The sequence below is a fragment of the Eublepharis macularius genome, chromosome 8, assembly GCF_028583425.1.
Source record: "Eublepharis macularius isolate TG4126 chromosome 8, MPM_Emac_v1.0, whole genome shotgun sequence".
Classification (NCBI taxonomy): Eukaryota; Metazoa; Chordata; class Lepidosauria; order Squamata; family Eublepharidae; genus Eublepharis; species Eublepharis macularius.
In genome coordinates, this window is record NC_072797.1 from 99,138,664 (window position 1) to 99,165,606 (window position 26,943).

A 26,943-nucleotide genomic window follows, 5' to 3' on the forward strand; every position below is an offset into this window, starting at 1 on the left:
ATCTATAGCAGATAGCTTTAAATTTACAAACAACAGAAAGGTGTGAGTGGAGATATTACAAAGAGTGACCAGTTTGAAAGAATAACCAAAGAAAAATTAATCAATTTAGAGTAGGTGAGGACCGCTCCCAGCTCGAGATAAAATAGGAGTAGGATTAACATCAGATTAGATCTAATCAAGGTAGGTGCCCTGCAAATTTTTAACTGCCCCAAGCCTTCAGGATGGGTTGGGCTGCTAGAAAGAAATGTTCTTACGTGACTAGGAAAAAAATAGCAAGTAACACAACAAGCATTTTCTTGAAAAGTTCCCTCTCCGACACACCACAAATATGCTACGCATTCTTTCAAATATTTCCATTAATATATTCTCATTACTTTAGAAATTCCTTGTGTGAGGGAATAAGAAATCAACTATGGTTGTTGTGGATTTTCCGGGCTGTATAGCCGTGGTCTTGGCATTGTAGTTCCTGACGTTTCGCCAGCAGCTGTGGCTGGCATCTTCAGAGGTGTAGCACCAAAAGACAGAGATCTCTCCATGTCACAGTGTGGAGATATCGGCAGGTAATTTGTATCTATTCAGGAAGGTGGGTTTGGGCTGAGTCATCCTGTAAGAGTTTCCCAGGGTGTGGAATGCTAATGGAGGGAGGCTTCACTGTATCCTGAGGAGGATGTAACATTTTCTCCACACTGTGACACTGAGAGATCTCGTCTTTGGGGTGCTACACCTCTGAAGATGCCAGCCACAGCTGCTGGCGAAACGTCAGGAACTACAATGCCAAGACCACGGCTATACAGCCCGGAAAATCCACAACATCCATTGTTCTCTGGCTGTGAAAGCCTTCGACAAGAAATCAACTGTTGGGTGCTCACATATAGAAATTGCAGCAGCTTTTTACATAAACGCATCTACTTCCCATCATGCCTCTCATCTGTGGACACTGAAATCCTGAGACTGGTGTAATAAACAGATGAGACAGATCTTTCTAGAAACCTGAGGAAAGTGCCAGGTTTGCAGAAAAATCTGAAATTAATAAAAATAATAGAAGCAGCTCCTGTATTTTTAAGAAATGGATGCCCTGAGAAGTCAGTAACCATTGTGGGGTTTGTTAGCAACCACAAAAATACTGCCAGACTTCAAACCTTGGTTTCTATCAGTAAAAGACAGAAGGACGGGGAGGGCTACTCTCGCCTTCCAAGCCACCCCTGCTCTCCTCCCTCCTGCTCTGGAGAGTGGACTCATCCAGACCAAGACCAGTAGCAGCCACCAGGCAACTTACTACCATGCAATTTGCACAGCTACCCCAGGTGTGGCAGTGACTACAATCTGATATCAGACAACTCGCCTGGCACAACTCCGTCAACACACAATTTGTACCACGTGGCTTAGCCTAGCACTGGCCATCACACAATCCTCCTGAATAACTTGCTACCATGCCACTTTTGCAACTTGGCCCAACTGTTCTCAGGGAAAGGCTGCCAGAAGTTAAGAAAAACTGAGAGCCATTGTTTGTGGCAGTTAGAGGCCTGGGTTCAAATCCCCACTCTGCTACAGAAGCTTGCTGAATGGTCTGAGTCTAATCTACCTCACAGGGTTAATGTGAGGACAAAATGGAGGAGGAGAGAATAATGTAAGCTATTTTGAGTCCCCATTAGGGAGACAGGTGAGGTATAAATGAAGTAAATAGTAAATGAATAATGCTGAAGGGGGGGCAGATAAAAGAGATGTTGGTTGCTGAGTGGGAAGGAAGCAGAGAAAGAAATGAAAGCTGCCAGTAGGAGAAAAAGAGGAAATTGTAAGAGGAGGGAGGAAATGAAATGCCCTCTGTGAGTCCTTGCAGGTTCCCTGCTTATGGTGCCCGATTTCCTTAGGTCCATTGATCCAGTGTAAATCTACCATCATTGGGTATTAGCCCTTTATGTTCCTAATAGGCAGCCCCAGATGAGAATCAGAAGCAGCAAAACTCTTATCACCCAGAGGGAGAATTGGATCATGGCCCTCATCTTTTGAAGCAAGAACCTCTCTCCCCTTACCTCTCAGCCCTGAAGATAGCTGGACAACAGAACACCTTTTACAGACCTTGTTTTCAATTTGAAAAAGTTTATTCTGAGATGAGGGGGGATTGGCACAGGGAAACACAGAACAAAAAAAAACAGGTTTCATATCTAGGTAACTCAAAACGTACATTATTATTCATTTTTTCTACAACTTCCTTGAAAGATGGAAGTCTTCCGAGGGTTAAAGGCTCCTTCTTGCTAGTTCTCATTGATCTTGTCGGTCCTAAAATAGAGGAGAGTAGTCAAGGATTCCATTCAAAGCCCCCTTGGCCAATGTAACTGTGTACCTAGATTCAAATGATTTTGCACTCAGTATTCTGGAAATTCCCTGACCTAGTCTAGTCTAGGCAAGCCTGCTCTTGTCAGATATTGGAAGCTAAACAGGGCCAGCCTTGGTTAGTAATTGGATGGGAGACCACCAATGAAGACCAGGGTTACAATGTGGAGGCAGCCAATGGCAAACCACCTCTGTTAGTTTCTTGCCTTGAAAATCCCAGCAGGGACTGCCATAAGTCAGCTATGTCTTGACTGGCACTTGCCATCGCCATTCTGAAATAGCTGTAAATTAGAGATATTGAAGTGTGTGTGGTGGTGGGGAGGTCTCTACAATCATGGGCCATTAATTATTGATCATTTTCCCTTTTTCTTCCCCTAAATAGTCAACAATAGTGTTTGACAGTTTTTCTTAGATGTCAATCTTTGGTCCCATGTGACCTTCATTACTAAGGGAAATGGAGTTTGTAGTCTGAAGTGTAGAGTCTCACATAATGGCCCTTCCCATGAAAACCGCTACACTTCACTACAATACTATTTAAATATAAAACAATTTTTTTTTTACGGTGAAGAAAAGACTCAATATATTGGAAGAAATTCCAAAGGGACATTCTGCTGCAGCCAAAACAAAGCTACAAATGGCAGAAGGGTGTGAGAGTTGGGTGGGCATTATAAAGACACCCAGTTTTCAAGGACATAGTCATGTTGCATTACACTGCAAAGCAAAGATTCAGTCAAAAAAATAAATAATCCACTTAAAGTGGATATTGATCACCTCTTAAGAGTTGATGAACTAGTAAAGTAGAATAAATCTGAGTAATGTACATAAACCTGTAAGAAGGAACAATTACTTTTTGTACCATGCTAACCTTATGAGTCTAAGTTTGATGTTATCAAATCTGCGTATGAATTCCAAGTTCAGCAGCTTCTCCCTGGAATCTCCCTTCGAAAGTTTTCTGCTGAAGGACTTGCTACTACTTTTAAATCTCTTACTGAATTCCAGGGAGGCTGAAATGTTCCCCCACTAATTTCAAAGTATGCTCAGTATGATTTGAGTTGGTTTCTTCCCTTACATAAAGGCCACCCAGTATGTCCTGGGTAATGGCAGAAAACTATTGCTAGTACATGGTACCATATATCATGTTAGAGAATGCACAGACATCAATTAATGTCAAGTAGAGGCACCTGGGGATAATGCTGAGGAACATTGTTTGCTATCTATCATATATTTTTATATACTGTAGGACCAGTACTAGTTCCAATGTTGGGGGGGGGCAGGGGCTCTGTTCTGTCCATTACCAGACCATCATGTTTCCTTTTCCACACACACCCCTGCATGTCCCCACACCAGACTGTGCATCTCTTACCTGCTCACAAGCACTCCTGCCACCTGCCCACTGCCTGCACATTTATGCTCTTTCCCTGACACCATTGGCCAGTGTGCACAGCTGGTAGTGCTACTAAAATCCCTGGAAGTTTTTTTTTCAGAATCTGCAAAGCTCCTTATGGCACTCCTTAGCAGAATCAGAATAGTAAAAATTGGTGTTTCAGCCTCCTGATTGTAATCATATTTCTTCATTACCACCGCAGTCTCTGTCATCCACTTTGACAATAAATGACTGTTCTTTCTGAGACTGTAGATGGCATCACATTTTGCAAGGTTAAGATTAAGGGGAAAGTGATTGTTTGCAATTTCAGCCTGAAACACTAGGACAGAAACACTCATTATACCTAAGAAAGGGAGCTATGATTCATGAAAGCTTATGCTGGAACAAATTCTGTCTCTAAGATACTACTGGACTTCTTCTCAATGTAAAAGGCCAGTCTAGAATTCAGATTTTCCTGGGAGTCTATAAGGAATATTTTTTTCTTGAAGTGCAGAGGATAGTTGCTCTATGCTAATGCCTTACTCAGCACTGTAGTAGAAGCATTCCTTTAGTGGATCTGATGGAAGTAAGCCTCCTGGTCACTACACATCTGTGTGATTTGTGTGGATTTGGACAAGCAAGAGTTTCCAAAATAGAAAATACCCTTCTGCTTGGCTCTGTCAATGCCTGCTCAGTTAGACTGACAATACTGCTGGTTGAGATTATGGCAGTTTATTTAGATATTACTGATGAGTGACTTGGCTTTGTGATGAAAGCAATACTGTAAATTGGATTTGTGATAAAAGGAAACATCAGCAGGTACTGGGAAGCACTCTGCTATAGGTCTCAACCCATAACTAAAGTTTACTGGGATGAAATACTTATCAATTGACAAATTTTAAAAAGAAACACAAGCCTGTATTAAAAATTTGAAAATGTACTATACTAAGCTCTACTGTGGAACAGCCATTTGTTTCTATGGATCAAATATAACATCAGAGTTTAGTGCGGTGACTATGTCCAAGCTAACATGAAAAAACTAAACATTCAGGCATCAAAAATGGTGGTTTTATTAATTCATTTGTGGTTGATTTTCTTGTCAGAGTTGAGTTGTCTCTTCTCCCAGTGAAATGTGAAGGACACAGATCACATAAATAAAATTATTTTACACAAGTACAGACTTAAAATGCCCGTTGCCTAGAAAAGAAGGGGGAGGGGGGTTAAGAAACAGCAATCTTAAGTAAAGTCAACACATGGTTTCTGATCCCATTTAAATTACTCCTAACTCCAGATTTGCAAAGAATACAAGGGAATTCTGAGAGGAAATAAAACACTGTAAAACACGATGTAGTTAAAACACTATGTACTTAAAACAGAAGATGAATCCTTCGTAACCATTATTCATTACATTCCGTTTTTGATCAACAGAACGTAATTGTACAGCTTGAGGCCAACGCCATGAGGTCCTTCTACAGAGCAGACTGGCACATTGATATTATGCGCTTACATAAAATTTTTAAAGGAATACAGACAAAGTATTCTCCATTTGGTGACTATGCACGTTCGTTGCTTAACGTGTGAGCGATACTTACATTGTCCCACAAGTCCCGGAGATTGGTTAGGCATATTAACAAGCCCTGTGTTCATACTCCCAATATGTGCATGTTCCTCCACAATGTTCAGTAAATGTACACAATAGCTGCTTTCTGTGCACGTTCAACTCCCGTGAGAGTTAGCAGGCACTGCGTCAGCCAGCTCCCTGAGACTTCACATCAGTACTCTGTCACCGCATGGAATAACCCCAAACCAAATTCAAAGCGGAAGGTCGTGATTCCTTAAGGGCTAACGAGTTTATTCGGCATACATGCGCGCAGGAGATGCAGGCGCCCTAAAAGGCAGCGCCTTCTGGATGGAGGAGACCCTAGTGGGCCTGCCTTCTCGAAAGCCGAGTCTTCTACATGCACGCCTGAAGAGCACGCCTTTCCGGTCCTTCCACTTCACTCTTGCCTGGGGAAAAGCGAGAAATGAACAACCGCGAACGGCATCGAGTTTTCAGCGCTCCCGGCCGGCTGTTGCTCCCGCCCTCCTCCCCCCTTGGCCTTGGAGCTGGGCGGGGAGGAAAGCGAGAAAGCGCGGCGGGAGGGCGACAGTGACGTCGGCGGCCCCGCTGACTGTGAGGCGTGCGCTTGCGCCGTCGCCCTTGCACACGTCCCGCGGCTCGGCCGAGTTCCCTTTCCCACCGAGGGGGGAGGGGAGATCCAAACGATGACGTATTGGGCCGCCCTTCCTTCTTCCTGCCCCTCCCCCTTCCCGCCAGCCGCGAGTAACTCTTATCAGGGCTGAGCGGGCGAGCGTGCTCGTGCCCGCTCGCCTGCACGGTCAAGCCGCCCTGCTGGGCCGCGCAGCCACTCTTCCTCAGAGCCGCCTCGGCTGCTGACGCGTGCGCTCGCGGTCCACCCGGACGGCGGTTTGTGCGCGAGAGGCCGTCTCGTTCCACCAGGCCCCGAAGACTCGTGGCGGCAGTGACGCCGCCATTATCACCCGCGCGCGGCAAGGAACCATCTTCCTCTTCGCTTCCCCCCTTCCTCCCCCTCCCGCGCCGTCGTCTGGCCCCGCGCAGTGGCAGCTCCTCCTCCTCGCTGCTGCTGCTGGAACAAAGGAAGGAAGGAAGCGGCGGCGGCTGCTGCAGCGGCAGCTCCGGGACTCTCTCCCCGCTAGAGCCGGGAGAGCGGCGGCGCCTTCGTCCTTTCCTTCCTTGTTCTTTCCAACTTCACCCCTCCCCCCGTTTTTCTCCTGCAAGAAGAAGCCGAACGAGTAGGTGAGTCTTCGGCGGGTTTTCGGCTCTCCGCGCGTCGTCTCCCTTCAGAGTTTCTGACCGGGGCGGGGGGGGGGGGAGAGAAGAGGTCCTTTGTGGTATCTCCCCCTCCGCACAAAAATGGTGGGGAGAGGCAGGCCCCTTGTTGGTTGGGGCGTCGGAGCTGCGGGGGCCCCGGGTTTTGTGTGGGCCGGGAAAGAGCTCGGGGCGAGTAGGTGGAGAGACGACGCTCCCGTTTCCTCCTCACCTTCCTTTCCATGGAAAGGGAGAAGACAAAGGGCCGCTGGGCCGACTTGGCTTTGTGTCTATTTATTTTGACGGGGCGGGGAAGGAGATAATTGCCGTTTTCCGCAGTTGCTGGGGGGGGGGCGAGGCTTCATGGCCGTCTAAAGGGGGGGGGCGTAATCAAATCGTTAAAAGGAAGAAAAGAAAAGTGGGACGAAAGTCAAAGCCGGGGCGAGACAATGAGCTTCCCTCTCCTCCGCTTCGCGTGGGATCCTTTCCTCCCCCGCTTGCTTGTCATCCGCCTCACATGTCGGGGGGGGGGGGCTTTTGTAGGCGCGTGCACGCTTCGGTGTGTTGACCCGAAGGTGGGGGCGGCGCACGGCTTTCCCCAAGCTGGGCTGGCCTTGCCATGACTCAGTAGTTTTGTTTTACGAGGCCCCGAGGCCTCGGTGCCTCTGTGTTCGCCAGCTGGGGGGGAGGGAACCGGTTCCAGCAGCCCCCCCCCTCTCCTTTGACCATCTCCCTGTTTTCCCTCCTCGTCCCCTCCCCACCAGGATTGCAAGGAGAGCCCGCCCCGACCATCGCCGTCTGCCATTTTCTAGATTTCTTTCCTTAGCGCCTTTTATGTCCCCGAGTCCTTGGCGCTCTAGTAAGGATCGCTTTTTTCTTCCTCCCTCTCACCCCCTCCCGCTTCCCTCATGCTTTGAGCTGTTGGCAGCGCCTTCTCCTTTGTTTCTCTCTCTTGGCTGGTCTCTCAGTTGTGCCACCACGAAATGGCCTTCTTTTGCTGTTTTATTGCCATACCAACACCCAAGCTTTTGAGTTTTCCGTTAAAAGCAACTGCCGCACCGTCTTCTGTTCTCACACATTTTAACTTACTTAGGCTGCCTTAAATTTTTTGCCTTCTGACAATAATTAGGTAAATGAGTATATAGGTCAGCCGTTCGGTTTAGTTACGATCGTTTTATGTCGATTTAATAGTCACTTGAGATTTTCGTTTGTCCTTTCTTCCGTTCTTTCACTTTTTGTGTATGGAGAGAGTGTGTGTCATACATGTATTAGATTGTGAAATGTGCCTTAGGTAAACTAGTAAGGAAAGGGAAGTGATGTTAGTCTCTTGCTGAAGCTTTTTGTACATTTAAGTTCATTTTGTAACAACTGTGATGAACTGATGATCCTTTTCTGCCATCATTACTTTTGTACTATGTTGGTGGAGTTTGACCAGTTCTATAAAGGCAAGGTATGAAGTAAAAACAAAGACATCCTTTCCTTTTGGATGTGTAGGAGAGCAGAGAGTAAATTAAGTATTTTAGGAAGAAACCATCTAGTATATATGATGTGCGGTATATATTTAGGAGGGGCAGAACAGCAACCATCTGGGCCTTCAGTTAATTTTTGCTGTTCTCACTAAGGAGGAGAAATAAAAATAGTTGCAAATAGATTTTACATAGATATCAACCATAGCTTTGTCTTTTCATTGGTGATCCTCTAGATGACTTTTTATATTTTCCTGTCATCGTGTGTTTGTATTCTGCTGCTTCAGTTCTTTGGACTGTGCAGAAGTTGGGCAGCCATTTGAGATATAAATAGAAGCTGATTTCAGAGGCCCCTGTTGACGAGGTTTTGTGTCTGAGCCTCTAGCTCAGCCTGTCACATTGCAGCCTTGTGACAAGCGGAAGCTAATGCACTCACCCATGTGACTTTAGCTTCTGAGAAATAATAAAACAAGCAAACACATGTGATGTTATTATAAGCTAGTGTTGTGTAGGAAATCTGAAGGTGTAAAGGAAGGTTTGTTGCTTGAGATTAAAGTTCCATTCCAGCAAGCACATGAGAGCCATTTGAAAGCAGAATTTGTTCTCTTAGGAAGTGGAATACAGTCTGTGCTTTCCCATGCTACTGTTATTTGCAGCTGCGGAGGGGCAGTCATAGAGTGTCTGCTTGGAGAAGGTCCAAGGTTCAAACTCTGGCATCTCTAGTTAAAAGGATAAGGTAGTAGAAGGTGTGAAAGACCTCAGCCTTAAGACCCTGGAGAGCCACTGCCAGTCTGAGTAGACAGTACTGACTTTGATGGACCAATGATGTGATTCATTATAGGAAAGCTTCAGGTGCGTTCATGGGAATTCATTTTTCCCCATAATGATAGTGGTAATAGCTCAAGGATTTTAAATTGGATGGTGTAAATTGTGCATAATATTAAAGAAGTGAAAGTGACTGCTTGAATATTTCTGCAGGTTTCATATGTTAAATACTGTCCCTGTTTCTAATTACCTGAAAATAATCTCTTGAAATTAATTTTACATATTGTAAACTTTTTTTAAAAAAATCTAGTTTATTGCGCTTAAGTTTACCTGTGAGTCTTAAAAAATAAAAAGAGAGGCTTTTTATTAAGGCTGGGCTAGTAGTAATGTAATGTTATTGGAGAAGCCCATCTACACTTTTGGAAAAAGGACACAGACCTTCTGTTATGTCCACCTTGAGAGAATATCTTTAAAGAGCTGCATGTAAACTTTTTGGATCATGAGAGCCATTATATGCATAGTGAGAGCCATTATATGCATAGTACCCAGTACAAACTCCTTTGTAATCATGTAGAAGTAGGGTAATTTTTGGATCAATTCTCAGTTGATATTGTAGTTGGGGAGATCCTAATTTGACTACGCATAGAGGAAAGTCCTTGAGCTGAAAAGATGCCCATTTAAAAGTTGTTTGCTGTATGTATGTAGGTTTTTAGGACATAGCCTTTTTTTGTGTGTGTGGGACTGTATTATATTGTGCCCTTTGGAATCCTGTATTCAGTTCTTTATCTTCAGTCTTAATTTAATTACTGAATGAAGGTAAATTGTTTAGTATTATATAAACTTTGGCTCTTGGGGCATGCCACATATTGGGGGGGGGGCGTACCTTTGCAAGCAGCCAAATATACGCAGTTTGCTTTATTAGTTGCATGTTTTGCTGACTTAGTGTAAATGAGTAGCTTCTGTTAATTAATACATTAAGCAGACATCTTTTAGAAGCTCTGTTCCTGCTAACATTTCTGAGCTGAATGGTTTTGGTTGCATAGAAGTAGCAGCTAATTCTGCATACTGAAGAATTTAAGCACATGATGTTTTTAATTAGGACAGTATCTGATTTCCTGCACAGGTTGGAAAGTATCGCAGTGGTAGACCTCACTCCTCTGAAAACATCTCTGGAGCCTAGAAGTAGCCCTTAAACTGTAGAGCCTGATGATAATTCTGAGTATCTTAGAGACTTAGAAGCCTGTTCTGTATCTTTGAGCTTCCTTAAAATAGGTAACTATGGGAAGTTCAGGTGATACGTTTGCTTTTGCTTCTATATTTTTCATGCTGTATCTCTGACTTTCAGCATAAGTAATATGGAAATACTATTTCCATACACTTTTGCAAGAGTAGACTTGCAAAAATATTCTGTGTGGCTTGAACCATGTAACCTATTATATCTCACCCTAAAATAAAGGCTGGGCAAAATGAAAACTTGAGTTTTTACCATCATTGTCTGCCTATGATTCCTCCTGATATAATTAAGGGAAAACTTTGTGCAAACGCAATGTTCTGCTTGCATATTACTAGATGGATTTAGTAGAAAAGGAAGCAGTTTGGGTCGACCTTATCTGCACTGAAATACACAAACCATTTACTCACCCCATCCCTGTAACAGTATGAGAGCAGGCATGCTCATTCAGTCTTTAAAGCATGGTGGGTGAGTTTTGAGAAAATGACTTAACTTACCTGTCTCACTTCAGGCCCACTATATCCTACCATTGTTTGACTGGCTAGATGAGGGGAATACATAAGCACAATTCTTGGTCCCACTAGTTTTTGGGCAGACAGTGGTAACTTAAAAGCAGGATAATATTTTGAGGGTCTCTTATCTCTAGCAGGAACCCTCTTTTTAAATAAGGTAGAGTGATGCAATGCAACACAACTCTTAAAATATTATACTGTAGGATTTGATTTACAATCATTGATCGTGTTCTAGGTCTTAATCCATTTTTTCTTTATTTTTCAGTGCAGAGATGGCTCAGGAGACCAACCAGACCCCAGGGCCCATGCTGTGTAGCACAGGATGTGGATTTTATGGGAATCCTAGAACTAATGGAATGTGTTCAGTCTGCTACAAAGAACATCTTCAGCGACAGCAAAATAGTGGACGAATCAGTCCAATGGGTATGTCTTAAAGCAAAGTATGAAACATAACTATTGTGGTTGTTAGAATTCCAAACTGGGATCTGGAAGAACCAGGTTTGAATTTCCACTCTGCTACGGACTCTCTCAGCCTAACTTACCTCATAGGTAAGGATAAAATGGAAGAAAGGATAAAATGGAAGAAAGGAGAAACGTAACAGTTTTCAGTGCCTGTTGGGAAGAAAAGCAGGGTATGCTTTTCTAAATGCTGGCTGGAAATACTGTCATGTTTGAGAAATAAACATGTGTGAATGCAGGCATTGTTCTAACCTTCCCCAGTTTTGAACTATTTTTGTTCTTAGTCTTACCCTTAATATATTTGTATATTACAAATTTACATTTCTTTTTGTGTATTCTCCATTTGTGTTCTGCAGGATCATCAAGTGGTTCCAACAGCCCTACCTCAGACTCTACATCTGCACAGAGAGCAGAGACTAGTTTAAACAACTGTGAAGGTGCTGCTGGCAGCACATCTGACAAATCAAGGTAAAAAAAGTGAAAAAACAGTACTGTGGTAAGCCTGGGAGTTAGTTAGGAAAACATTTGACAGTAGTACAGGTTAAAGCTAGTTTGTAAGGAAATAACAGCCAGAGTTGGCTGTGCTAACAGTTAAAATGTTTTTGAGCTTTTTGCAAAGGCAGAATTACTCTAATCATATCTTAAAGAGTACCACATTTTTCATTTAGATGTTATAGTTTGCTTCAGCAAACTTCACTGAAGCTCAAGGTTTTAAAATTTTAGCTTTATAAGTTGTTAGTCTTCCTAACAGCACTAACAAATTGCTCTCATTTCACTGAATGCAAGCAGAAATGTGCCTGTTGCCGCCTTGCCTGTAACACAGCAAATGACAGAAATGAGCATTTCAAGAGAGGAGAAAGTAACTCCGAAAACAGAGACAACTGAGCCAGGTATGCTTTTCAAAAATAATTTAGGTACAGCTAGTTCAGTGGGACCTGGCAGCTCTAGACCTTTGGCAACCAAGGAGAGAAAAATATTTATTGCTCCTTTGGATTTTAGTAGAAAGATAAAATCATGCATTAAAAGATCACAAATCTATTTTAACAACTGAAATTTAAAGTTCCTCTGAACTTTTTCATATACTAGCCACTTCCACATCAATTAGTACATTCAATAGTTGGAATGTTGGGATGCATTGAATGTTATTGACCCACTTGTTTAAAAAGTATGAAAAATCTTTCAGTGGCTAATAACAAGTCTTCAACTCATACTAGAGTAAAATCTTGCACATGTTAATAGTTAAAATCCATTTCTTACATTGTGAATATTTTCAGATGTTTTTGATGTTCTTGTGAAGATTTGGGATGTATTTCTGTCCACTGAAGACCTTGCAGTGCACCCAACATTTAACTTCTTTTGGAATGTGTATTATTAGCCTTTTGGCTAAGATCAAGTGTAGCATAGTATTAGTCATTTGTATTGAAAGTATTTGCAATAACTATTGATGTATTTATATGAACAAATGAGATTTGTCAAGCTTTCTTTAGTTTTTAATAAACCTTTTTATTGCTTTAGTATTTGAAAAGTTAAACCTTTATCCAATTTCATGCATATTAATTGTAAAAAACGATGAATTTGAATACTAGGTGCAGGCAAATTAGTATAAGGCAAAAAGCCGCCTTAATCATGTACTGCAGAGAGTTTCATCTATTGCTTGGCTTTTCCTGACAACTGCAAGTAGAAGGAAGGCTGAAAGATCTATAACTGAATAGTATTATATTAATACATGGCAGCATGATGTCTTAGAAATGAGTATAGTTGTCATTTGACCTTTAATAATAAAAATCTATTGTTGATTCAACGTCTACTATGTACTATGACGTCTGATGTTCTAGAGCAGTCAATGACGGTATTGCCTGTTGAAGCTTGATAAAATCTATATAACCTATTCTAAGTAAATGGGCAATATTGTAAGTGAAGAAAGGGTAGATTTCTTTGTAACTTAGTTCACAGATGTACTAGTAAAATGGCTTTATAACTAGGTTTGAAATCATACTAGCTTCTCGTGTGGTTGTATGTCAGCATACTTGAAAAGTATGCACAACAACAACAATAACATGATTTATATACCGCCCTTCAGGATGACTTAACACCCCACTCAGAGCAGTTTACAAAGTATGCCGTTATTATCCCCACAACAACAATCACCATGTGAGGTGGGTGGGGCTGAGAGAGCTCCTAGAAGCTGTGGCTGACCCAAGATCACCCGGCTGGCTTCAGGTGGAGGAGTGGGGAATCAACCCTGGTTCTCCAGATTAGAGTCCCATGCTCTTAACCATTATACCATACTGGCTACAAGTAGGTGAAAACATGGGTTAAGAAGGTCCTTCCTACTTCTGGTTCTTTTGAGCATCTAAAGAGGTTGCAGCAGCTGTTGGGGGGGGGGGGAGAGAATTAATCCAAGGTAGCAAAAACAGCCCCTCCCCCATATGGCAACATAAGTAGAGTTTGCTTCATGAAGTCAGGAAGTGCCAGGCAAGCATCCTTCACATTCAGTTTTCTCAAACTTTTTTCTTGCGAAAGAATAAGAAGTCTATAGCTGGGAACCAGTGCTGTGTTTGTTGTGGGTTTGTCCCTATAAAGGTTTAGTATAATGACTAGTATCTTGGCTTCCTTCTAGCTTTGCTAGTCATGCAGTATAATGTTGCTGTCAATAGGGTTGAATCCAGCACAAGGACCATTCAAGGTCTACAAGGATTCCTGATCGTCTCAACTTTCTCCTTGCCCAATTAGTCATTTCCAAACTTAGAAATGTTTGTTTATAGGTTCTGCAGGACATATTTGAATGCCAGTTTGTAAGTTGCAGTGGGGATTGGGTGAAATTGCTCCCTCCCATGTTCGTGCAGCAGGCAGGGGGAGACTAATTTAGCCTCCTGAGATGCATGGCTATTACTTCTGCAACTTTGAGAATAAAATTTCCTGGAGTTGTGATACCATTGTGGAGTAATAGCCTAGAGTAAGAAATAGATGCTGGATGGAGAGAAAAGCCTGGAGGAATCAGTGATTGCAGGATGCAGTCAGAACACTCTTTAACCATGAAATGGATAATTCTGGTTTAGAGTTAATAAAAGGAGTAGGGCTGGAGGGGCAGTTGTCATTTGATGTTTTCTTTAAGAACAGTTTTTTCCAATACACTTTCTCACCTGCTTTTGCATGAATTAAGGCTCAAGATTAGCATATGTAAAACAGTATTTAATATATAAAGGAGAACAAAACCTTCTACTCGTTTTTGCTTGGAATTTGTATCTGACTAGACTTTAATTAAACAGCACAACACACTTCTAATCAACTTTGGGTTTTTTTGTTTTTAAACAGTTGTAACTCAACCCAGCCCTACAGTCACTCAACCTAGTACATCTCAGAATGAAGAAAAAACGCCTGAAATGCCCAAACCAAAGAAGAACAGATGTTTTATGTGTAGAAAGAAGGTTGGCCTTACAGGTATGTGTATTAACCACTGTTACCCACAAATTGGTGGTGGTGAATGTTTTTTAAGTATGATAAAAAAAATTCAATGCTTGGAAATCAGAGATGTTAATACTGATTTTCTTCGTGAAGTTTTAACTTGCTTGCCTAGAATAACAAATATTATCTATTCACATCCGTGTTTCATGGTGATACTACTCTTGTTTGTACAGGATTTGACTGCCGATGTGGAAATCTGTTTTGTGGACTTCACCGTTACTCTGACAAGCACAACTGCCCATATGATTACAAAGCAGAAGCTGCAGCAAAAATCAGGAAAGAGAACCCAGTTGTTGTGGCTGAAAAAATCCAGAGAATATAAACTAACCTACTTGGTGAAAAGACTGATTTTCTTTGTTTTTATTTTAAAATATCCTAGGAAAACATTAAAGAACAGGTGCATGGCCATTTTCCTTTGATGTTCTCCCGAGTTTTACTTTAGTCTGTCTTATTGATTGATATTTTAGGATGTTGTGGGTGTTACAGGCAGAATTGGATAGATACAGCCCTTTAATATGTATACATGCCCTCCCCAAAAATGATTTGAAAGAGTAAGACCTGCACTGGAAAACAGACATGCACAAAGGACAGAATTGTCTAGTTCACATGTGCCAAACAGATGCATAAAATCTGCATGTTTGCAGCAGATTTGCCTTTTGGGAATGTAATTGAGGTATATCATCCTTGGATAGTGCTACATGCCTGTTTGAGTAAAAAAAGCACCAGGAAAATGAATCTACTCTTACCATAGTTACACTTCATCCTCTTTAATTTCCACAACTTTTTGGAGCTGAGCTGCAGAAGAGTCACTGTTTAAATGAGAGAATGCTTGTTTGGGTGCAGTTTAAGGTCACTTACTAAATGACCACAAGAAATCTATTTCGAAGGGTGAAATCCTTGGAAATAATGAAAATTGTTCATCTGTAAAACTGGTTTCCAAAGTAAAATTTATTTTCAGAACTTTAAGAACTAGCCTACTATGAAAGACTTGTCTGCTTTTTACTCGTGTCTAGCTAAATAAGTTGTGTAGCACAATACCTGTAAGACTTTGTTTTACAGTTTACAAAACAAAAGGCTACATATGATTTTTGAATAACCTTAACTACAGCAGCTCTGTCAAGTAACATGCATCTGATGAACCTAGGTTGCAAATGTATTCAAGCATTTAATTTTATCATATACACTTTATGTTGAATGTCTTCTGGGTTCAAGAGAATCTTAGCTCTTAATTTTTAGTTTTCAGATGTAGTGAGATTGCACCATTTTGCATGGAAAAAAAATCATACCCAATATGGCTGCTGTAGACTAAGTGGTACCTGGAACCACTCTTGAGGGCTGCTTTATCATTTTAATAGTATTTGGGTGTAGGACTGTAGTGTTCTTGGGTGTATTGCATGGGCTGCATTATCTACAGCATTGTACAATAACAACTCTAGAGAAGGCAGTATACTTCACTGATGCTTGTCTGGTAATATCACTTCTGTGTTATAATGGAAGGTTTTTTGTGATGTATGAAACTTGTGTTTTTTATATAAACATCCAGTTTAGACTAGTGTAGTGGTAATGCCTGTTTTCATCTGTAAATAGTTGTGTATACACAAGGCACTACTTCTGACTTCTATTGCAGTGTTCAGTCTTAGTTTCTTCATTAAAAGCATCAGGTTTTTGCTTTAAACTTTGTCCTCTGTTGAGTTATTAGATATTCAGATGTGTACAGATAGTTGATATTTATGTACTGCACATAATCATGCTACCCAGCATCTATGCTATATTGTATTATGTAAATAATAAAATCATGTACAGAGGGATATAGCTCCTTTTGTGATGACTTACTGGATAAACTGGGTTCTATTCTGTGGATGAGAAATGATGGAAAATAATGAGGTTTTATTTGGTTTCTAATTTTTTCAATTTGGCTGTTCAATCCTGTGGGTTTGGGAGAGAGGGCAGGTTTGTCAGGTATCAACTGATAACGATTTATTTTGGATGAGCAAAGCTAAATGCTAAAAAACAAACGACTGAATGACTAGGTGGAAGCCCAGTAAATAACTGCATTTAAAAAAAAGAAAAGAAAAATCATTGCCCTTGTAATTTCTACTAGCTGCTGCCTTGAGTGCTATTCCTGGGCCAGACTTATTGATGGCCTGAAACAATTATTTGAATATGGGCTTCTGTAGACCAGGGAAGCAAGTCAACTTACACTGTGTATAGCTACCGGAGAAAGGTGCACATCTCTCTGGAAGAACACTAAAATAGGAATATAAAAAACTTACTATAGCCATTCTTGTACAGTTGAAGATAACTTCACTGCAAATTAAGTGATCTTAGAGTAGTTGCTTTCTAAAGCAAAGTCTACTTACATTCTCAATGTTTACTTGATGAGTAATAAGATTTGCTGCATTAATGAAGTTAGCAAATATCTGAGGTGAATGACATTGTTACATGCCAAAGAGTATTACTAGCTATAGAAAGCCTGTGTTCTAAATTGTGTGACAACAGATTCAAAAATACAAGTATCAGCTTTTCATATGTGTTTATTGCTGTCCAGGTGATATGTTTGTGAAATATCAAACAAAACTCATCCGCCAGTTAAAGTTATAGTAGCCAAGCATTGCGGTAGCATAGCTAATAACTAGAAATGCTTGTGCTTAATAATATCACAATACTCTAATACTATGATGGCATTCCTACAGTGAAAGGTTTTGTGATTTGACTAACAAAACTTAGTTTACTCCATTTCCCAAAGCAATCTTTTACTGTGCAGCTATTTTCTAAGGTGATAGGTATACAAACCAAAGATTAAATTGGAAAAAGCAGCTTCTTGAACAGGAAAGCTAACTAGTATTAACACAAAACAGACATGCAACTTTTTAAAAAGTAGTTAGAAGATCTGAAATGGAAAACAGCTACAACCAGCTACACCACTGGCCCTAAAAGAAATAGGATCCTATTAATTTGTCACCATTGCCTTGCTTAATATGTGGTAAATGCCATTGTGTTAAGTTGCAGAGAGTAAGAGAAATGTGTGATTTTGAAGCATGTGTTCTGACAGTCTTGTGTCCTTCCCAATATGTTTGGAGTCATTGGCATCTTACCTGTTTACCTCTGTCACATTACTGTAGAAGGGAAAACAACCTGTTCTGCTTAGGCACAAGCTCATCAAAAAAGTCTGTACTTAGGTGTCTTTCTGTTGTACTCTAAGGATGAGGGCAAACTACTTGAATAGTGTGGCTTGCCAGCTGCATGCTTGATGCTTGCTTCACTGGCTGTCAAAAATGATCTAGAGGGGCTTCCTATCTGAATACAGGAAATGGTGAATGTTTAATTGAGAAGGAGGAAGATCTCACGTACTTTGAAGGAGGAAGTCATGCAATCCCCTCAAAGAGTTACATGGATCCAGAAGACTTCAACAACTGACTGATTGTAAATATACCATTTTGGGCCAGAATGCTTATGTGGGTACTGGTGGTTCAATTCTGGCAATGTTGGATAAGACATTTCAATCTGACTTCAGGCCTGGCTTGGTACCGCTTACACTCTGCAGGGAAGAGAGAAGAGTGTTTCCATGTTGTATTTCAGCTGCTTTTTGTACAGTCTAACCAGCTATTGGCTGGAATGGTAGCAGTGGCATGGCGCTCTACAGACAATTTCAGAAACTGGTGCTGGAGATTTACTGCCCTGTCCATATGATACGCAAATTTCTATCCCCTGTGATTTTTTCAGAATGTATGTATAGGAATCAAGCGGATGAGGTCATCTAGAGATGTGTTAAATGCTATTAATATCAGATAACATGCAACTAATCTTTTCCCATGGAGCAGGTTAGACTGGATGTCCTGGAAGGATGCTTGGACACAGTAATGGGCTGGATAAGTATTAATGAACAAACTAAGTTAAAAAGTATGGTTGGTGGCAATGCTAGTCAGCTAATTCTGGATGAAGACATTGTTCATCTTAAAACAGGTTCTTCAAGGTTTAGAGTAGTTTCCCTACCTTTTTTTCTTGGGGGATTTTTTTAAATCCTGAGGAACCCCTACCTATGAAAACATTTACAGGCCAGAAAAAGTTGATGGCAAGTAGCACATTTAAATTACTGCTAAATAGTCAAGAATCTGATCTGATCTCAGGTTATCCATGCTTGTGTCACTTCCAGGTTAGAATAGCACCATGTGATGTGCGGGGGAGACCCAGCCTAACTGCAATTAGTTCAAAAGACAGCAGCAAAGCTGCTAACCAGAACTAATTGCAGACATGTTCTGAGGCTGAAAGAATTTCATTCTGAATGCTTTTTCATCTCTAGGCTCAATTTGAGGTACTGGTGGTCTGGGGATTAGAGTACTGAAGGGGGACCACCTGCTCCTACTACCTGCCTGGCTAAAGGGGACCACTTGCCTGGTTGAGCTTTAAGATTGTCCTCAGAGGCTTCTTTGCATGTTTGCACTTTCGTTCAGTCTAAGTTGCTGAGGTTGAGCTGTTCGGGTGACAGTCTGCTTTTTAGATCTACAGTTGCTGTTACTTACTTTGAATATTTTTAATTTTTATTGCTGCTCTTTGATCAGGTTCTTTTTAATGCTGTTTATAGGAAAAGATAAACACAATGTACAAACAGATCAAATAATCCTGAAATAAATTAATTGCAGGAGTTTTACTACTGCAGTAGAGAATGGAAGGAAAGCAGGATTGTGATATTCTATTAGTGTATCTGCTTGTGACTAGGTGTGCAATTCGGTATTCTGATTTGGTTAAAGTTACTAAATCGGGGCCGTTTCGGGGGGGGGGGTTGTATTACTGAAACTTTTTCTGAATATTGAAAAATTTCGGTAATACTGAATCAAAGAATTTGCTAGCCGTTTGTATTTCCTCCAGGTTTCCGGGAGCCTGGGGGGGCCATTTTCTGTCCGAATCAAACCAAACTTGGTGGGGACCTTCTAACTCCTCTAACTACCCCCCCCCAAGTTTCAGAAAGATTGGACTTTGGAGGGGCCATGTTATGCCCCCCCAAAGAAGGTGCCCCCATCCTCCTATACTCTCCATGGTTCTCTGTGGGGCAAAACAGGTCATCTTTCTAGGTGGCTTGGAAAGGCATTTTGCAAGCAAAATGCACCCAACTTTCAGGGGACCTGTTCCCACCTGTCCTCCCACCCTCCACCAAGTTTCATGCTGATTCCACTTCGGGGGGGGCATTTTATGGCCTCCCAAAGAAGGTGCCCCTATCCACCTCCACTCCACTATTCCCTATGAGGGAAATAAGAGAGGCTTGTCTGGCTGGGGGTGGCATTTTGCATGCAAAATGACCCCAACCTTCAGGGGCTCATTTCCTACCTATCCTCCCTCCCCACTTTGGGGGGCCATTTTATGCTCCCCCAAAGGTGGTTCTCCTGCCACACCCAGGGGTGGCGCACCCATGGAGGTCAGGTAGGCAGTGGCCTTGGGCGCAAGGGAACTGGAGGGGCGCCGGAGGGGGTGTCGGCAGGCCTAGGAGCGGGCCTCTTTTTTAGCTTTTAGTCTCTTATTTTTGGGTTAGTCTCTTAAAGTCTCTTTTTTTCAGAATAAGTCTCTTTTCTCTCCTTTTTTGCACCTTCAAGTGCTCAAGAAATTAAAATTGTGGAACAGGATTGTGGGATGCACTATTCTTCAAATGCAATAAAGGTATGTGATTTGCCTTATTAAATGTACAATCAATATTTCTTTTTTATGAGTTTCTTATGATGAGAATTTGCTCATAATGCATGCAGGGTTTTTCTGTGTGAGAGTTGTGATGCTCTGAAGAAGCTAACTTGTATCATTTTCCTGTGTAGCCCTTTTTCAACCCCCCCCCTAAAAATGTTACATTTCATGAGTATTAGGCATGTTGCATTTTATTATAGTTTTATGTTTTATTCTATTAGTAACTTATTTTGTTTAATTTTTTTAGTATTAGTGTTTTACTTTAGTGCTTTACTTTTTTCATTTTCTAATTCTTTTTTCCTTCCTTTCAGGATTCATGTTGAAATGGTTGGCTGCTGATCTGAAGTGTTAATGATGGGAAAGTGCAAATTTAGAGCTGATTGGCTTCTTAAAAAAGACCGCAATGGACATTTGATGTCAGTATGGGCATCAAGACATAGTGAAACTGAAGTGTTTTGCAAACTTTGTTTGTGTACAGTAGATTTTCAGAACAAGGGTCTTCATGCTCTTCTTCAACACTCATACTATGCTAAACATAAAAAATTAGCCTCTGATCTTCTAGGGCCTAAACAGATGGTTTTAGTTGCAGCTAATCCTGGTGATTCATCTGAAACAATCCAGAGTGAATATTCGGGATCAAGCCATAGTTCTTCAGCACCTGTTATTAAACGCTATAGTTTGAAGAATGCGGCAACAGTATCTGAACTCATTTGGGTTATGAAGTCGGTGTGTTGCAACTTTTCAGCATCTTCTTGCAGTGGCATAAAGGAAACATTTGATGCAATGTTTCCAGGGGGTGTTCCAACTGATTTTTCTTTAAGCCCTAAAAAGATGCGATATTTAATAACTGATGCACTGGGACCATATTTTCAACAGATGATCTCAGATGATGCGGGAACCTCCTTTTATTCAATCTGTTTTGATGAAACAACCAATGTTGAAGACAAAAAGGAGCTCCAGATATCGGTGAGATATTGGTCAGAGGGTAGAGGTGAAGTAGTTTCAAGACATTTGCAGACATTCTCCATCGGGAAAGCTGATGCACAAACTCTTCATGAAAAAATTCACACTGCCATCAGTAGGGCAAACCTGCCCATTCACAAGCTGCTGCTGATTGGTTCAGATGGACCTAATGTGAATAAGAAAGTTCACAGACTTTTCAATGAAAATTTGATTGAAATGAGGTCACATGGATTAGTTCATATCGGGACATGCCCCCTTCCACATTGTTCACAACTCATATCTGAAAGCCTTGCAGACCTTTGGTGAAGATGCATCTGAATTAGCTATTGCTGTTTACCACTACTTTGAGGGGTGGCCAGCGAGGGTAGAGGAATATGAAAAGATCCAAGAAGATCTCAAATTACCTCAAAAGAAATTCCTCAAACATTCTCCTTCTAGGTGGCTTACATTTCGCTCTGCTGCCGAGAGACTGCTCGAACAGTGGCAAGGAGTAAATCATTACTTTCTTAAATTCATCCCATCAACAAAGAATCAGGCTGTGTTACAGTCTAGTTCATACAGAAAGATTGTCAACCTTTTACGTCGCTCAACTATCAGAGCAGAATTGTACTTCACTATATCTTCTGCAGAACTTTTCACTAGTTTCACCGAAAGATTCCAACGAGATGAACCTTTAATTCACATCCTGTACCCTCAGCTACAAGAACTGTTAGGGAAACTGGCTAGACATGTTTGCAAGTTGGTTTCTGAAGATAAATATGATGTGAATGAGTTATTTGATTTGAAAAACATGTTACCCATAAAAGATGTTGTTGTTTCATGGGAAGTTAAAAAGGAACTCTCACATCTTCCAGAAAAAGATTTATTGCTATTTATGAAAAATGCTAAAGAGCATTATGTTGCTGGATGCAAATACTTGATTGAAAAGGCAATAAAAGGTTGTGGTTTGTTGAAAGCTCTGAGATGTTTAAACCCTTCTCTTGTGAAAACCCGAAAAAGCTGTCAAGATGTAGTTTCAGTTGCCAGAGAACTCCCTATCGATACAAAAGAAGATGTTCTCATTGATGAATGGAAAATGTTGCAGATGGAGACAGACCACCCAGCTTTTGAAGGAAGAATTGATAGTTTTGGGGATAAAATTTTAAAGAAAACTAATGTAGCTGGGAAAACAAAATTTCAAGAGTTGGCGAAAGTTATCAAGACTCTCAAGTCTCTATCACATGGAAATGCAGACATTGAGAGGCGTTTTTCTGTGTCAAGATGGGCTTTAACTGAGGACAAGGCTTCTACTTGTGAACAAACATTGAATGCAATTTTGTTGGTCAAAGATACATTGAAAACCTACGGAAATAAACCTGAACTGGTTCCCATGACATCAAAACTTATTGCTATGGGACAAAGTGCACATAAGCAATACATAATGTACTTAGAGGAACAAAAAAGATTGAAAGAGGAGGAAGAAAAAAAGAAAGAGGAGGAGATACATTTAGCTAAAGAGATGGAAGAAAAGGTTAAACAAGCAGAAGAGTCTAGGGAAAAAATTGCTGAGATAGAAAGTAAGATATCACTGACAAAAAAGAACCATGAGGCAACTTCTGAAGCATCTGATCGTCTGTTCAAAGAAGCCAATGAACGATTGAAGAGAGCAATACAGAAAGGAAATTTGCAGGAAGTTATTGTTGCACAGGGTATGTTGGAAGGCTGTGTTGCGATGCATAGAACTGAGCGGCAAAAACTTAAAGAAGTGGAAAAACTGTAGAGAAAAGAAAAAATAGTTTAATCACTGCTTTCTTTGGTAAAAAACCTAAAAAATCTTGATTTATTTTTTATTTGAATTAGCATTCCATTTAATAAAAAAAAATCCTAATCATACTTTTTAGTGTGGTTTTTGTTTTTATTCAATAATAAATGAACAAGCCATACCCCATCCAGGACCAGAAACAAATGAAACTTAGCCTCAAACACCAGGTGATAACCTGTGCATGAATATATATGTATATATACATACACATAATATATTCTACTGTATGGTATACTACATTTTTTTTGAAGTTTTGGAGTTATAAATAGCTTGATTAACAAAATGAAAAATTTAAGTGGGAAGAAAACCACTAGGTAGATATTATCATAAATGATAATAATCCATTTGATGCTCAGCTAAATAACTTTTTCAGGTTTTTTAGTGTGACTGTTGATGTAATTTTACATCCCACTCAAGTTTTGAGAGAAAAATTATATTCTTTAGCATTTTGTAGTTACACAAAATGTGTATACTTACACATTTGTTTCTGGTCTCAACTGGCTGTCCGAGTTCGGACTCTCTGGCCCCCAGGGAAGATGGGAGTTACCTCCCATCTCCAAGCAAGGAGGCCACCATCAAGCTGGAGGAGAGATGGGGAGATGGGGGAGTGGAAGACAAGGAGGGATACAGCAGACAAGAAGACCAGGATGTATTCACTAAAGAGGGCTGGACTGACAGAGCTTTGAGAACTGGAGATGCTCTGAAGCCCAGAAGAAGCAAGATGAAGAGAAGAAGAAGAGAGATTGAGCCCTGTGGAGATAAAGATGCAACCTCAATGTCCTTTAGACTAGATCCACCAGGGCTGAAAGGTGGAAACATACCAAGAGCGAGTTCTCAACGATTGGCAGGTGAGAAGAGGGGAAGCCTAGGAATTGATTATTTATGAGGGAAGTCAAGGGAGAGCCGGGGAGGACGTGCCTGCTTGACTCCACATGCAGAGACCTTGAAGGTCAAACGGGAGAAAGTGGGAGACAGGGAAGAGGGATACGAAGGTCAGGAGAAACTTCCCCCCTTCCTTTGTCACGACTGAGGCTCATCCTGTGACTAGAATCCTCTGAGAATAATTGTTCTGGAGCAACCGTCCTCTCTGCACTTGGCACAACAAAACCCAGGTACCGACTCTGGCCTATTTTTTTGGTTGGGGATTATTGAAAAAATACATATATTTTATTTATCAGAATTTTTAGTGCGAAAACAGGTGAGCATCAAACATTTGAACCATATGGAGCACTTGATGACTTGGTCTCTTTAGTCTCTTTTCAGTCTCTTTTCCTGCCATTTTAGTCTCTTTTCTCTCTCTTTTGGGGGTGGTCTACCAGTCCTAGCCCTGTGTCGGGGGCTGAGGCGCGTGCAGCGAAGCTGGCATGACTGGGCTGCAGCTACTGCTGCAGCCAGCCAGCCAGCCAGCCCCGTGCTGCCGCCGCCGCCGCACACCCCAGCCAGGTGCAGCCTCCATGCGCGTGGTGATGGCATGGGGCTGGCTTGCGCGCTCCTCCGCTCCCACACGCCCCAGCCGGGCACAGAAGCCGCCGCTGCCGCACGCCCCAGCCGGGCACAGCCTCCGTGCGCCGCCCCAGCAGAAGCTCAGGACTTCTGCATCCGGCTGGGGCGCATGGCAGCAGCAGCGGCATGGGGCTGGCTGGCTGCAGCTACTGCTGCAGCCAGCCATGCCAGCTCTGCTGTGCACTCCTCCACCCCCACACGCCCCAGCCGGGCGCAGAAGCTGCAAGCAGCTGCTGGGGCAGTGTGCGGAGCACGGAGAAGCTTCTGCGCGCCGCCCCATCCATCATGCAGTCAGAGGTGTGCACGTACACAGCATGCGCGCTCATGGCCGCGGGCACCAGAAACTCTGGCGCCGGTCCTGGCCACACCACTGTCTTTCTACGGTGGGGAAGACTTCCACACAGCAGAAACACATGGGATTGGGGCTGCCAATGGCCAGAGCCACCGTCCAGCTGCACCCAAACTGCCAAATACATATGCAGCGAAGCTGGCATGACTGGGCTGCAGCTACTGGTGTAGCCAGCCAGCCCCGTGCTGCTGCCGCCGCCGCCACACGCCCCAGCCGGGCGCAGCCTCCGTGCGCGTGGTGATGGCATGGGGCTGGCTTGCGCGCTCCTCCGCTCCCACACGCCCCAGCCGGGCACAGAAGCCGCCGCTGCCGCACGCCCCAGCCGTGCGGCACATCAGAGATTCTCTCACATCAGAGAATCACCCAAAACAATTGCTGTCAAAAACAGTGACGTGAGTTGTGTTATTTTGTGTAGTAGACTGCTTTCATGCCCTGTTGTGCCCTCCTACTGTGTAACCGAAACCAGTTAAAGAGTGTTTTTGACAGCAATTGTGTTTTGGGTGATTCTTTAATGTGAAGTGAGTTGTGTTATTTTTGTGTAAGATACTGCTGGCATGCCCTTTAGTGTGCCCCCCTGCTGTGTAACCTAAAGCTTTTCAAGAAATAGTGTTTTTGACAGGAATTGTGTTTTTGTGATTCTCTGATGTTAAGTGAGTTGTTTATTTTTCTGTGTAGGGGACTGCTGGTGTAATGTGTCACAATGCTTTGCCTACTTGTACTTTGAAAGTGAGAAAATAATTTTTTAAAAACTTTATTCAGTGTGTGTTTGTGTTTTATTCTTTGTTGTGCAGTTGGTTCCCATCATAGGGAACAATGGGGCTGGCTGGCCAGCCATCTTTGTAGGTGGTGGGGGAATTTGGGGGAGGGTGTCTGTGGTTCAGGTGCTCTTTCACAGCGACAAGCTCGCACTCAGGAGTGTGCCTACCATTGTGGCACCCCTAGGCTGTGCATAATTGCCCTTGGAAAGAGAGTTTAAAAGTTCCCATTACAGGGAACAATGGGGGACAGCTGGCCAGCCTGCTCCTGGGGTAGTGGCCGGTGTGGGAATGTTGGGGAGGGTGTCTTTGGGTCAGTGTGGGGCTGTGGGGGGTGGATTTAAAAGGGGGCCTATGCCTGTGGCCACAGATGCCACATTCCGTGGGTTCCTGCTGTGGGAGATTTTCCCATAACAGGAATCAATAGAAAGTGGCTGGCCACAGGACAGTGGAGGTTAGATTTGGGGAGGGTGTGTGTAGTATTTGGCAGTTTGGGTGCAGCTGGACTGTGGCTGTGGCCATTGGCAGGCCCAATCCCATGTGTTTCTGCTGTGTGGAAGTCTTCTCCACAGTAGAAAGACAAAGTGGTGTGGCAGGAGAACCACCTTTGGGGGAGCATAAAATGGCCCCCCAAAGTGGGATCTGGTTGAGCCTTGGTGGAGGGTGGGAGGACAGGTAGGAGATGGGCCCCTGAAGGTTGGGGGCATTTTGCGTGCAAAATGCCACCCCTAGCCAAACAAGCCTCTCTTATTTCCCCCATAGGGAATAGTGGAGTGGAGGTGGAAAGGGGCACCTTCTTTGGGAGGCCATAAAATGCCCCCCCAAAGTGGAATCTGCCTGAAACTTGGTAGAGGGTGGGAGGACAGGTGGGAACAGGTCCCCTGAAAGTTGGGTGCATTTTGCTTGCAAAATGCCACCCCAAGCCACCTAGAAAGATGACTTTTTCCCCATAGAGAACCATGGAGAGTGTAGGAGGATGGGGGCACCTTCTTTGGGGGGGCATAACGTGCCCCCCCAAAGTCCAATCTTTCTGAAACTTGGGGGGTAGTTAGAGGAGAGTTAAGAGAAGGTCCCCACCAAGTTTGGTTTGATTCAGACAGAAAATGCCCCCCCCAGGCTCCTGGAAAGTCAGGAGAAGGTTTTCTCATTGAAAACAATTGCCGAATCAAGCCAAAAAGCTGAATCTATTACCGAAACGCGAATACCGAAACGGTTTCCTGATTCAGTTAAAACCGAATCAGGTTTACCGAAACAGGCAGGCCTTGCACACCCCTGCTTGTGACTAATTTTCTTAGAATGCAAGTTCTTCAGACTATTGGGAAAAGTATGTACTTGCAAGCTGCATCCATGTTACTACTACGTTCCCTTTTCCTTTGAGAAGAGAAATACAAGCCTTTCCTTTTCCAGTTACAGGTAGGACAAAGCATAGAGAATTCTAAGAGGTTCAGATTGTAGAGCCCTTCCCTATATGTCCTGGACAATG

General features: G+C 42.5%; 1 protein-coding gene and 1 long non-coding RNA gene across 3 annotated transcripts; one reads left to right on the plus strand and one right to left on the minus strand.

The window, feature by feature from the left end:
- Positions 1-2,077: 2,077 nt before the first annotated feature.
- LOC129334708 (uncharacterized) lies at positions 2,078-5,877 on the minus strand. The gene is made up of 2 exons (XR_008597533.1): positions 5,287-5,877; positions 2,078-2,277 (listed from the first exon to the last, which is right to left on the minus strand). It is a non-coding gene; the product is annotated as an uncharacterized LOC129334708 (long non-coding RNA).
- Positions 5,878-6,011: 134 nt separating this feature from the next.
- Positions 6,012-16,230, plus strand: ZFAND5 (zinc finger AN1-type containing 5). Of its 2 annotated transcripts, none has more exons than XM_054987222.1 (6): positions 6,012-6,512; positions 10,764-10,921; positions 11,314-11,425; positions 11,747-11,847; positions 14,273-14,398; positions 14,596-16,230. In XM_054987222.1, exons 2-6 carry the CDS (start codon positions 10,771-10,773, stop codon positions 14,742-14,744), a joined length of 639 nt encoding a protein of 212 aa, XP_054843197.1. In that variant the 5' UTR covers positions 6,012-6,512; positions 10,764-10,770; the 3' UTR covers positions 14,745-16,230. The 2 variants fall into 2 exon arrangements, with proteins under 2 accessions (XP_054843197.1, XP_054843198.1); XM_054987223.1 differs by lacking the exon at positions 6,012-6,512 and adding an exon at positions 8,735-8,842.
- The last annotated feature ends 10,713 nt before the right edge of the window (positions 16,231-26,943 follow it).